The sequence below is a fragment of the Vigna unguiculata genome, chromosome 6, assembly GCF_004118075.2.
Source record: "Vigna unguiculata cultivar IT97K-499-35 chromosome 6, ASM411807v1, whole genome shotgun sequence".
Lineage (NCBI taxonomy): Eukaryota > Viridiplantae > Streptophyta > Magnoliopsida > Fabales > Fabaceae > Vigna > Vigna unguiculata.
The window spans coordinates 22,912,213-22,925,585 of record NC_040284.1 but is presented as its reverse complement, the minus strand read 5'-3'; the positions used below and the strand labels follow the sequence as shown (position 1 = coordinate 22,925,585).

The 13,373-nt window shown below is 32.6% G+C and overlaps 2 protein-coding genes and 1 pseudogene across 2 annotated transcripts; all 3 read right to left on the bottom strand.

The window, feature by feature from the left end:
- Positions 1–731: 731 nt before the first annotated feature.
- On the bottom strand, positions 732–2,229 carry LOC114186704 (annotated as a pseudogene).
- Positions 2,230–6,338: 4,109 nt separating this feature from the next.
- Positions 6,339–7,726, bottom strand: LOC114186795 (epoxide hydrolase A-like). Its single transcript, XM_028074813.1, has 3 exons — positions 7,177–7,726; positions 6,834–7,078; positions 6,339–6,755 (listed from the first exon to the last, which is right to left on the bottom strand). Exons 1-3 carry the CDS (start codon positions 7,687–7,689, stop codon positions 6,509–6,511), a joined length of 1,005 nt encoding a protein of 334 aa, XP_027930614.1. The 5' UTR covers positions 7,690–7,726; the 3' UTR covers positions 6,339–6,508.
- A 2,172-nt stretch (positions 7,727–9,898) lies between these two features.
- Positions 9,899–11,470, bottom strand: LOC114186796 (epoxide hydrolase A-like). Its single transcript, XM_028074814.1, has 3 exons — positions 10,840–11,470; positions 10,483–10,727; positions 9,899–10,396 (listed from the first exon to the last, which is right to left on the bottom strand). The coding sequence occupies exons 1-3, from the start codon at positions 11,302–11,304 to the stop codon at positions 10,132–10,134; spliced, it is 975 nt and encodes a 324-aa protein (XP_027930615.1). The 5' UTR covers positions 11,305–11,470; the 3' UTR covers positions 9,899–10,131.
- Positions 11,471–13,373: the final 1,903 nt, after the last annotated feature.

Sequence of the window (13,373 nt, the reverse complement as noted above, 5' to 3'; positions counted from 1 at the left end):
AACGGTCCGTTCCATTGGTAATTTGTGATTTTATTATTGAAGATATTTCTTTCGATAAATTCATTGGTAGAATGAACAATAAATTTTTCCTACCAAATTTAATGAGATTTTTCTTTCTGTATATTAAAAGGAGATTGGTGGGAAGATGAAGAGGAGGAGGAGAAAGAAGAAGATAAAAAGAAAGAAAAAGAGGAGGAGTGTCACGATGGTGTCATGGTGGTCTCGTGGCAGCTTGTCGAATGGTGGCAGCCAAAGTTAGAGGTGGAGGAAGGAGAAGATAAAGAAGATGAGAAAGAGGAGAAGAGAGAATGAGGTTGAGGGAAGAAGAAGAAAAGAAACAGAAAAGGAAGAGAAAATAGAAAATTCAATCACGATATTTATTAACAAATTTTATCCACGGTCAAAACCCATGATAGTTGTTGCAAATTTGAGATGAGGTTGTAGTTAATTATTGATTGATTTTATGATTCATTGAAAAAAAAATTGACATTTATTTTACCAACAAATATTTTACTATTGATAATTCGTTGATAAACTCAAATTATTGAATTTATTTTTATTATAAACGAATTGTTGTGATTGAGTAATATGTAAGAATAAATAATCTTAATTTCAAAAAGAATGAATTGTGTGATAGAAAAGAGTTTATGGACATCTATGTTTTTTCACACAACCGATATTTATAAAATAAATAAATAAATATACAAATATACTAAATAGAAATGGCAATATATAATTATGAGAAATATTATATTAACTTAAGGGACCATTGAAAATTTATGTAATTAGGTGACGAGTTTGAAAATATATCATTAGACGAAAAGGTTGAAAACTTATTTTCTAGGAGAACAATAATAACTTTATCACACAAGCACATGGTTGATAGGATCACGATGCTGCAGATAAGAAGGATAAGATAAACCCAGCGGTAACAGTGCAGACTCTTCGCCAACTACCACCTTGCAACTGTGTTTTTTTAGCAGCATTCTATTCGTTTTGTGATCAAAACTTCTTGATAAACTCGTATATGTAATTATTGATTTCTTTTGCTGTTTCTTGATTGTTGAAGTGAGCAACATCTTTCTGCACAATCACTTCTTCTAAATTTGGCACATCTTGTTTGAAAGCTCCACCGTGGATATACTCCTTCATGTTCAGAGAGGTGTACACCATGTCCAACTCACCTGTGATGAACTTTACCGGCACTTGGATTTTCGCTCCACTCCATGGTGCCGTCAGCTCCCAGTTTCTGCAAACAACAATACACTTAATTAATTACTTTACTTGTGTCTTTGATAAATTTTCACCGAAAAGGAAACCATAGATTAATTACAAGTTCATATTTCTGTAATAGTTCAAGGGTCCTGTGAAGCCTGTTTTCTCAAATTTGGATACATAATAGGCAAGATCATCTTCCGTGAGCCAAGAGGGTAAGGAATTCGGCAGATCTGGATTGAACCCAGTTCCGTACTCTCCCTTCGGAAAGATGGGAGGACCAGGTTTTCGAGTTGTGAGGATGTTTTTCAACACATACTCAGTCCCAACTTCAGCCATCTGAGCCTCCATTTCGCCTGGTTTCTGTCAATACAATTATTACCGTCAGATCTAATAAAAAAAAAGTAAAATGAAAAACAGTGTTGGGGAAAAAGAAGAAGTATATATACCTGAAATCTGCAGACGTAGTAGTCGTCTCCGTACATAGCACGCATGCCATCGACGGTTCTGACGTTGGGGTCTCTGTGAAGCAAAGGAACACTGAGGCAGACATAGGCCTTCACTCTTTCGGGGCGAAACATGCATAGATACCAACCTATGATGGCTCCCCAGTCATGAGCCACAAGGAAGACCTGGTCCACACCCAGAAGGTCTATAAGCGCAACCAAATCACCCACTATGTGAAAGCATGTGTAGCTGCTGATCGAAGCCGGTGCCTCTGTGTCACCGTAGCCACGTAGATCTGGTGCAACAGCGTGGTATCCTTGGGAACTGAGAGCCAGAATCTGGTGGCGCCATGAGTACCAGAGCTCAGGGAAGCCATGGAGGAACAACACCACTGGACCTTCTCCTTTCTCTGCGATATGCATTTTTATTCCATTCACTTCCACTCTTCTGTGTGCTATCTCTTCCATCTCTTTTCTTCTTGCTTTGCTGTGATGGTTTTATGAGTTATTTGGAATTGGAACCGATACACCACATTATATAGGGATAGCGAATTCACTTTATCTCCTGCTTTTTCTTCCTAACGTGTGAAATCCCCACGTTCACACATCATGGAAATTATATCTTGTATAACTTTTTTTTTTTTCACGTACACGTAACCCATAATCTTTTTATAGTAATATCTATACAAGGAGCAAGTAAATGATATAAAAATATGAACAACTCACAAAAAAATTACTTTTTTTTTTATTATACGAGGATATATTTGTTAACATGAAATGTTTATACTACTTTGGTGACGATTATAAGCGGTTCGTTCTGGTAGTAAAGAACCCAAAATGGATGAATAACTCGGAATGAATATCCAAAAGTTCTTGGTATTTTACTGAAGTGTTAAATAAGGAACGGCTGCTGCTTCTGCTAGTTAGCTACTATTCCCTTCCTTATTTTACACGTTCCAGAAACCACTTGTTATCAATTCATTTATTTTTGGTCGGAGAGTTCCGCGGGTTTCTTTAACTATACTGTACGAAGTACGTGCTGGTTGCCCTCAAGCGATATTTACCTAAATTCAATCAAATCTGTAAATGAAGTGAGAAAAAAAAATGTTCAGTAAACGAACAATTTTTATTAAACCAAACAACTTATTCAAATGAACATTAATTTTAACTTTTTTAAAATCTGAAACAATTTAAATTCATTTTAACCGGATTATACTAAAATTGAAAAATGTAAATTTGAAACGGAAATCCATTTATTAAAAATGTATTTAAATGATTTTGGATGGGCCCCGAATTGAAATATTTGGAGTTGTTCACTTGTCATCGAGAATTTAATGAAGGCGTGTCTTCCCTGTTCGGGTGTCGGTTTTTGAAGTTGTCGGTCTAAAATTGTGTTATTTGTAGGGAGCGCAGTTGGATGCAGACCGAAACTCTGTTTTTGTAATAAGAAGTGCGTTCTCTCACGTAACTATTCTTAATTAATTATATTTAGATTGTAATGACAAGAAACTTACAGGGTCATCCAATATTATGAGGATTTGCATGCGTCATAATGAAATTTACTCTATCCTTGTGGAGATTTACTTTGTTCCATCAAATCCATTTAAATTCCAATTTATTGATCAAACTGAATCGATTATTTTTAGTTTGTGCTTTTCTTAGGCTGTTTTTGACCCAAGTCAAAAGCAAACAAAATTTGTAAAAATAAACCATGGGTGCTTCTCGTGGCTTCATCAATGAGACAAGTTGGTGCAGCCATTGAATTTTTAAAGGCATTTTAGATGGGGAAAACAGGTGAAGTTCATAAAATGTCAATAATTTAGCTTATAATAGGCTTGTTCAAAATTGTTTTTCCTGTATGGCCATCGCTATCTCTAGCTAAACCATAGGTATAGGCCAACTCTAGTTAGACCATGACTCAAGGGCAGGTTGTTCACCATAGACGGAAGATTTTTTGGGTTATTGATGTGGTAATTTCTCTGAATTGTTTTAAGGTAGCTTGCAATCGAATGGCTTCCGCGTTAGTTCCAATTAAATTTTGTCTCCACAATTAAGGAGATCTCCATCAGGATGTAGGTCAGGCAGCCGCACCAAAACTGAATCGATAAGTTAAAAGTAAATTAAAAATAAATTAAAGTAATACAAGTGAGTAATCAAGTTTAAAAAATAATTAGACCATGATTAAGAAAACTCATGGACCCATGTTAAAAACTATAAATAGAAGGCCAAAATAAGTTAGTGAAGACTTTTACTTCGCATTTATTACAGTTAGGGCTGGGCAAAATAAACCAAACTGCACTGTACTACTAAAAACTGCATTGAACTAAAAAACAATTCACATGAACTGCACTGAACTAAAAAACAGTTCAGACGAACTGAACTGAACTGTTTTTCTTAAAAATAAACTAGACTGAACTACACTGCACTAAACTACATTTCACTATAATATGAACTGAACTGTTATAAACTGAATTGTTTTATAAACTGCACTACGTCAGAACTGAACTGCACTATTTTTGAACTGAACTGCACTATTTTTTTAACTGAACTGCACTATTTTTTAACTAAACTATACTGTTCTTGAACTGAACTGCACTAATTTTTAACTTAACTCACTATTTTTGAACCGTTTTTGAATCGAATTGCACTGATTTTGAATAAACTTCACTATTTTTGAACCGAATTGTACTATTTTTGAACCGAATTGTACTATTTTTGAACCGAATTGCATTAATTTTGAACTGAATTGTATTATTTTTGAACTGAATTACACTATTTTTGAACTGAATTACACTATTTTGAACTGAATTCGTGTGTACGTACGAGTAAGTCTACTAGTAATACTTGAAAGTGTTTAGAAAACTACAAAATCCTACACAACATGATAAATTTCGTATTTCATAATTCTTATTGAAAATAAGCATAATATTTCAATACATCAAAATCAAAATATTAATATATCTTAATACATAAATTTATGTAATTAAAATATATTTATCGAACTAAAAATTAATAAAATATATTTACTTTTATAATTTTATATATTTTTATTTTATGTAACTAAAACTAAATCGGAAATTAAATATAAAAATATGACTTAAATTTATATTTTTACATTTTTCTTAAAAACATAATATATTTACGATTCTGTTTCTAAATATAACATACTTATATATTTATAAGTGTATTATTAATTTTATACAAATAAAAATTAATTTTATTATATTTATTTTGTAAATAAATTTGAATTCTCGCTAATAGTGATAATTCTTTTATAAACAACCTTTTAAAAATATATTATTATTACTTGTTTATTTTTATTGTTTCTGAATTCATTTATTTATAGTTAGAGTATACTTATATTTATATTCTTCTATAATAATTCTATATGTCATTTCTTGACAACTTAATTAATTGTTCACAACATTAACATAGTAAATTAAATATAAGTTAAACAATGTATTAACAAAATTAATTGTGAAAGAATATTACTATTTCCAAATATCAATTTCTTTAAAAACAAAAATATTATTCATACAAAATATAACAATTAAAATTTAATAATATTAAACTAGAAGAAAGAAAAATCTATTTAAAATTCACGTATATCAAACCAAATTGATGGAAAAGAAATAGCTAAATTCGGGTGGTAGATAATCCATTGTAATTGAGATTGTGGTTTAGTTAGGTATATAAAAAATAAATTTGGATAATATTGAAAAAAGAAAAATATTCAGTTTATGCTATAGTTTACAGGCTGCTGGGCTCATGTGGGTAATTGAGTTTCCATGAGAATCAAGTGACAACAATAAGAATAGGTTCCACTTACAGCACTAGAAAATTAAAGAAAGAGTTCAGTGCAGTTATGTGAGTAGTTAACTATTATAAGTTCAGTTTTTCAAAACTTAAACTAATAAATAGTATAATTCAGTTTTCCTATTAATAGTTCAGTTAGTTTTAGCTTAATATAGTTCAACTAACTATAGTACAGTATGGTTAAGTTACTTTTGCCCAACCCTAATTACAGTATTAATTGTACTTTCTCAAATGGAAGCAAAGGAAGGAAGCGAAAGGAAGGGAACGAAAAAAACGTTAAAGTGTTAAACAAAAGGACTCGAAACGTTAAAGTGTTAAACAAAAGGACTCGAAGATAATTTGAATGTTAAAAGATAAGTGTTTAAGAATAATTTGAGTGTTAAAAGATAAGTACTTAGTATCCAAAACAATTTTAAAAACTCTATTTACATTGTTGTACCTGAAAGAGTTTTAAAAATTCTATATTTACATTGTTGTTTGAGTTAGGTCTTTTTAATTTAATGGGATTGATTATTCTAGAAAATATAATAAAAATAATGATTTTATTATAACTGTGTAAAATTTTATTATGATTTTTAAACATTATATATTTACTGGTTTGTTAACCTATTCATTAACATCACTGAAGGAAAATACCTTTTCAGCATATCTCACACACACATCAAATGACTACTTACTAATTATGCAAAAGTGAATTGTGAGTTTTCAACCAACTTAAATTCATATTCTTACTTTTCACCCAATTTCCTTTGCATTTTGATTTACTTTTCCAACTCCTTATTCCCAAAGCATTCTCTTCTTTGTCCATTTTCTTCTTAACTGCTTTACTGAAGTAAAGTTTGATATTACCTTTCTAAATTTGTGAGGAAAAAAATTACTTGTTGTGGACAAACTTTTACATTCACTTTCTCAAAACATGTCTTCACTTGACATATATTACATCATAGTAGGCCTAGAAACCCAACATACCAACTAACTTCACCACCCCTGCAACATTGTTCCAGGTTCAATATGTTCATCTCTGAATAAGATCAGAACTTGCTGATAAAATCAACAATGTGTCGGTTGATTTCCTCAGCTGCTTCTAGATTGTTGAAGTGAGCAACATCTTTCTGCACAATCACTTCTTCTAAATTTGGCACATCTTCTTTGAAACCTCCACCATGGATATATTCCTTGACGTTTCGTGAGGTGTATACCATGTCCAACTCACCTGTGATGAACTTTACTGGCACTTGCACTTTCACCCCACTCCATGGTGCTGTCAGCTCCCAGTTTCTGTAAGCAACATACACTTAATTAATTACTTCTCTTTCTCATAATTTTTCACCGAAAAGAAAAACATAGATTAATTACAAGTTCATATTTCTGTAATAGTTCAAGGCTCCCGTGAAGCCCGTTTTCTGATATTTGGAAACATAATAGGCAAGATCATGTTCTGGGAGCCAAGAGGGTAAGGAGTTAGTCATATCTGGATTGAACCCACTTCCATACTCTCCCTTGGGAAAGATTGGAGGACCAGGTTTGCGAGTTGTGAGCAAGTTTTTCAGCACATACTCAGTCCCAACTTCAGCCATCTGAGCCTCCATTTCGCCTGGTTTCTGTCACAAGTTCTAAAGTTTCACACAGAAACAAAAAAAAAAAAACAAAACAAAAAATGATTTTTTTCATAAACAAGGAAAATGAGAGTTTAAGAAACCTGAAATCTGCAGATGTAGTAGTCGTCTCCATACATAGCATGCATGGCATCGACGGTTCTGACGTTGGGGTCTCTGTGGAGTAAAGGTTCACTGAGGCAGACATAGGCCTTGACTGTGTCGGGGCGAAACATGCAGAGATACCAACCTATGATGGCTCCCCAGTCATGAGCCACAAGGAAGACCTGGTCCACACCCAGAAGCTCTATAAGCGCAACCAAATCACTCACTATGTGAAAGCAGGTGTAGCTGCTGACTGAAGAGGGGGCATCTGAGTCACCGAAGCCACGAAGATCTGGTGCAATAGCGCGATATCCGACCGAAGAAAGAGCCAGAATGTGGTGGTGCCAAGAGTGCCAGAGTTGAGGGAAGCCGTGGAGAAACAACACCACAGGGCCTTCTCCTTTCTCTGCTATGTGCATTTTCATGCCATTTACTTCCACTTCTCTGTGCTCTATTCCCTCCATCTCTCTCTTTTGCAGATAAGTAACTTCCACGATTGCCACGCTGTTCATTTATAAACTTACATTTTTTCTGGTTTACAGAGACCTTCGATGATAATCTACATGCTGTTCTCACTATTTTCTTTTTACGATCATAATACTATTAAATTTAATATTTAATTTTATTGACAATTATTCTTAAACTTATTTTATACCTAGATGATTAATAAATGAAAAGGAAAAGAAAATAATCGTAGTAGAGTTTTCAATTTTTAACCGAATTACGATGTATGATATTCATATATAATTTATAAACTAAAATAATTAATAAAGTTTTGATTAAATAATGAACATACTTTAAAGTTGCTTTCAGCAGATATTTCAAGGTACGACCATCGATATGATTAAGTTAAAATAAAGTTGGATTCTTGGATCTTCTTTTCAAATGACACGTAAGTTCTTCCCATGCAAGAATGTTTCACGTGTCAATGTAAAAATGTAAGATCTGAAACATTTCAATCTTCTATCTCATCCACACGATATTTGGATGTATCTCATCCAAAGTCCATGAAAAGGTGGAAAAAAAAAAAGTTGAAAGCACTTATTTAATAACATGTCAACCTATAATAGCTCATAGCTCTTAATAGAAAGAGAAAATATAGAAGAGGCTAATTTATGGAATACAGAATTTTAATTGTTCTATAAATATTTTAATTCAAACTTGTTATATTAGAAATTGTTTAATTTTTTACGGGACCTTCGTTAAACTTTTTTATAGACATTAATATTAATTAACCAGCTTGACTTGTTCAATAAATGTAGACCTAAGTTTTGAACCTAAATTAGATATATGAACATTTTTAGCTCAAATGATGTTAACTCAATCTAAGCTTGGTTAAAAAAATTGCAAACTAGCCTTGAGCTTTGTTAAATTTGAGCTTTTGCTCAACTACCCTCCATTTATAAAAGTACTAGGAAAGTTTGATAGTATTATTTTCTTATAAAAAATTATTTGTTGACAAACATTTTTTTTTAATAATTTGATAAAATTTTTATAAATAAAATTAAATAAATGATTTTTTTAATCTTTTAATCAAAATAAAGTAATAAAATAATATCTTTTTTATCTATAGGGGTAATTTATCAAATTTTGTTAAAAATTTATTTATTAAAATATCATTATCATTTACTTAAATCGCTATTTGACAATGATATTATTTTATTTTAAAATTTTATTTGTTAAATGTAATATTTACTATTAAAAAGAATGATAAAGTGAAAGTAAGAGAAAAAATAGGCCTCAAAGTGTTTTTTTTTTTTTTGTTATTAAATGAACTTACTCGCTTTCGATAAAATATTGTACTTGAGTTTTAAATTCTGAAAACGAATTAAACATCTGGACCTTGTTAGCGTGGTTTGGGCTTAGCCATCATAAGTCCAATTTGAATCTGAGCCTTTTGGGTTGGCTGATTATAGACATAATCAATTACAACATTATTTGCGTATTACATCGTTTTTATTTTTCTAATTAGATACTAAATTCTTCTTCTAATCCATAAACTTTAAATTGCTCATAATTTTCTATTTGTATATGTGGAACAGTTGGGGCTGGCGTGAAAACTTTCGTTAAATTTTATTTCATAATATACATGCAGCAAACATGAATTTTCCATTGTAATAACAATACTATAAATAAAAACTGAGATTGGAAGCCAAAATGACTTAAATTAAAGTTACATTTAAAATCCGTTAGATTTTTCTGATATTATAAATCTCAAAGTATCAATCAAATACGCAATCCAGTACGTAATTGAATTTATAAAATATGGAATTAATTTGCAGATGATATGAAAGACAAGACAATAATACAACTTAGCTAACATACCAATAATAATTAAGTAGGGTTTTTAGGTTAGTCTTCAAACTATCTATGTTTCATCGTCATTAAATAAATTTTTAAACTAGTTATTCATTTGAACCACAAATTTATTGACCGACAGTTTAGCTATTTTAAAATTAGATTCTAATTTAGTCTATAAATATAAATACTCATTATTTTAATCTTTAAAAATATGTTTTCTCATAATAATAAATAAATATTTTAAATTATTGACAATTTACTACTGTTTCTGCCATTTCTTTTTATCGACCTTTTAACTTGTATACAAAAAATAAAAGATATAATAAATTTACTACAAAATATTTCATTCGCATGGAGACATTTTAATCATTATTTGGTTTTTGTTTTGGAACTAAATAATATCTAATAAGTACTATGTAATAATGTATTCAAACATTTCAAAATTACGTAAATATTTTTTCAATATACAAATAACTAATTGACTTTTAACCCTATATCCTCCAACATTTTCAAGACAAGCTTGAAAATTTTATTTAGTTATTACAAAGGGGCAGAAACGGTTACTGGATGTGGGTTTATATCGAAATAAAGTGCATGAACCTTAACTACGAAAACCTTTTGGCTCTATAACAGCATGAATCTGCGACAGTGTTTCAGGTTGTTTTTGCATCGGCATGCTTCTTGATAAAATCGTATATGTGATCATTGACTTCCTCGGCAGCTTCTTGATTATTGAAATGAGATACTCCTTTCAACACAATCACTTCTTCTAGATTTGGCACATCTTGTTTGAAACCTCCACCGTGGATATACTCCTTCAAGTTCAGCGACGTGTATACCGAGTCCAAGTCTCCGGTGATGAACTTTACCGGAACCTTGATTTGCGCTCCACTCCACGGTGACGTCAGCTCCCAGTTTCTGCAAAATATACACACAACTTTTTAACCAACTTTCCCGATAAAGAAACATGATTTATATATAGCAGCGGAAAATCAAGAATTTACGTGTCAAAATTTCTGTAGTAGTTCAAGCTTCCGGTGAAACCCGTTTTGTTGAATTTGGAGACAAAGTAATCAAGATCATCTTGTGTGAGCCAGGAGGGTAAGGTATCAGGCATATCTGGATTGAATCCAGTTCCAAATTCTCCCTTGGGAAAGATTGGAGGACCAGGTGTTCGATTTGTAAGGTTGTTTTTCAGAACATACTCAGTGCCAACTTCAGCCATCTGAGCCTCCATTTCTCCTGGTTTCTGTCACAAGTTTTAAGCACAAATATTACCATCACACAACTCAAAATCATTCCTTAATTTTACATAAACAAATATATTTCATGAAAATCTGACAAATTGTAAGGAAAATAACCTGAAATCTGCAGATGTAGTAGTCGTCTCCGTACATAGCACGCATGGCATCGACGGTTCTCACGTTGGGGTCTCTGTGGAGTAAAGGGACACTGAGACAGACATAGGCTTTGACTCTGTCGGGGCGAAACATGCAGAGGTACCAACCTATGATGGCTCCCCAGTCATGAGCCACAAGGAACACCTGGTCCACGCCCAGAAGGTCTATAAGCGCAACCAAATCACCAACTATGTGAAAGCATGTGTAGCTGCTGATCGAAGCTGGTGCCTCTGTGTCACCGTAGCCACGTAGGTCTGGTGCGACAGCGTGGTATCCTTGGGCGCTGAGAGCCAGAATCTGGTGGCGCCATGAGTACCAGAGCTCAGGGAAGCCATGAACGAACAACACCACAGGGCCCTCTCCTTTCTCTGCTACATGCATTTTTATGCCATTCACTTCCACTCTTCTGTGTACTATCTCTTCCATCTCACTATCACTCCTTGGGTTCGTTCTTCCCTTATTCTAATCTCAAAATGTTTTTCGTCTTCTACCAAAGTTCTGGGTACTTGATTTATGATCCAAACGAAGGAAATGGCTATGTATCTAAGTATCTTGATTGTTACTGCAATGCTAAATATGTATATATGCTAATACTGGTTATTGTTTGCTTCTTTATTTTATTAGAAAGAAGTTATCAATTTAAGTTTGAATTACAATGGTTTGGTTTCTATATATTTGATTAGTTTATAATAATATATTTGATCACGAACAAACCATTGAATTAGTTGACGCGAGCCTCTTCAACCTCTTTAATTAGAGTAATAATGCTGGCTGCTGTGAATACTGTTGCATTTTCTTTGTTTGATTGAGCTTTCACCTGCCACATTATTCGTTTTATCTTTTCTTTCTATGCCTTGACTTTGCGTTTTTTTGTTGAATTTGGCGTAATTCAAAATCATTGAGACCGATTCCATCTTGTTGGATTTTAATATCAGTGGTTTGAAACTGCAATTATTTCATTCTCGAATTTTGTTTTAAGTGTAACACGTTATTCACGTATAGGGTGATTTTGGCATATATCCAGTGTTTAACCAAAAGTTAAGAATGTGACACTATCTTTAAAAAAAAATTAAATAATAGATTTACGAGTCTTTTATATGAATATCCTATTTTTATCGAGTATGAAACTTAAGACTTTACATTTGTTAACATGATATCCAATAAATTTACAAAGTAAATAAAAGGTGAGGTCGAAAGAGATCGACTAGAGAAATTGATACTATGAAATGTTTAAGAAAAAATATGGATCAATTAAGTTTAATTATTTATAAAATATTTATTTTCTTAATATCATTACAAAAAATTGTGTAAATTATAAATTGTTAGATTTTTTATTAGTGAATAATTTAATAGTTCAGCAGTAAAATAATATCCCTAGTTTTACGAGATTCTTTTTCTGTTTCTTGACTAAGTCTTTTGTTAGTGGTTAGAAGCAGCAGGCTTATTTTTCGCTTTTCAGTTTTTGTCATGTATAACTATTTAATAGTCATGAATAGTTCAATAAAACATAAAGTACTTTTTTCTAGTATTTTCTCTCTGCTATGCTACTTTACATTTGACACCAGAGCCTCATCACGAGGCCTGATTTTCAAAAAAGGGGAAGAAAGCAGCAACTTTCTATGCAAGGAGTGAGTCAAAAATGTCATTAGAAAATTCATTTGTCCAACCATCAATTCCTAAATTTGATGGACACTATGATCATTAGGAAATGTTGATGGAAAATTTCCTCCGATCAAAAGAGTATCGGGGATTAGTGGAGAATGAGATTTCTGTAGCAGCAGAAGGCACTGTGCTAACAAAATGACAAAGAAAACTCTTGGAAGAACAGAAGCTGAAGGATTTGAAGGCAAAGAACTATTTGTTCCAGGCTTTAGATCCTCCAATTCTTGAAACAATTCTCAACAAAGACACAGCTAAAAGTATTTGGGATTCGATGAAGCAAAAATTCCAAGGTACAACAAGGGTTAAGAATCCACGATTGCAGGCTCTTCGAAGGAAATTTGAGCAACTTGAGATGAAAGAAGGTGAATCTGAGTATTTTGGGCGAACTCTTGCCATTGCAAACAAAATTAAAGCAAATGGTGGGGTCAAGGTAGATGCCGAAGTAGTCTCTAAGATATTGTGATCCATGACTCGTAAGTTTAACTATGTGGTCTGCACAATAGAAGAGTCTGAAGACACGAGCAGCCTGTGTGTGCATGAATTGCATATCAACAAGGATTCTATGGTTGAAGAAGCACAAGCCTAGAAAGTATCCTCTGGATATCAATCTGGTGGACACAGACGTGGTAGAGGAAACTTTAGAGGACACAGCAGGGGACGAAGCATGTCGTACATTGACAAATCTATAATAGAATGTTTCAATTGTCATAAATTGGGATATTTTCAATGGGAGTGTCAAAGAAAAGAGTCAAACTATGTCGAAACACAAGACGATATGTTGCTCATGGTGTATTCGGAAGGAGTTTCAACCACCAAAAGGGACACTTGGTTTC

Bases quoted from the DNA above. Each gene is read 5' to 3' on its own strand.
- LOC114186796 (XM_028074814.1), bottom strand. From the start codon at position 11,304: ATGGAAGAGATAGTACACAGAAGAGTGGAAGTGAATGGCATAAAAATG. The intron at 10,728-10,839 runs GTTATTTTCCTT...AACTTGTGACAG, and splicing joins ACTACATCTGCAGATTTCAG to AAACCAGGAGAAATGGAGGC. The intron at 10,397-10,482 runs GTAAATTCTTGA...TATATTTTGCAG, and splicing joins TACTACAGAAATTTTGACAC to AAACTGGGAGCTGACGTCAC.
- LOC114186795 (XM_028074813.1), bottom strand. From the start codon at position 7,689: ATGAACAGCGTGGCAATCGTGGAAGTTACTTATCTGCAAAAGAGAGAG. The intron at 7,079-7,176 runs GTTTCTTAAACT...AACTTGTGACAG, and splicing joins ACTACATCTGCAGATTTCAG to AAACCAGGCGAAATGGAGGC. The intron at 6,756-6,833 runs GTAATTAATCTA...TGTTGCTTACAG, and splicing joins TATTACAGAAATATGAACTT to AAACTGGGAGCTGACAGCAC.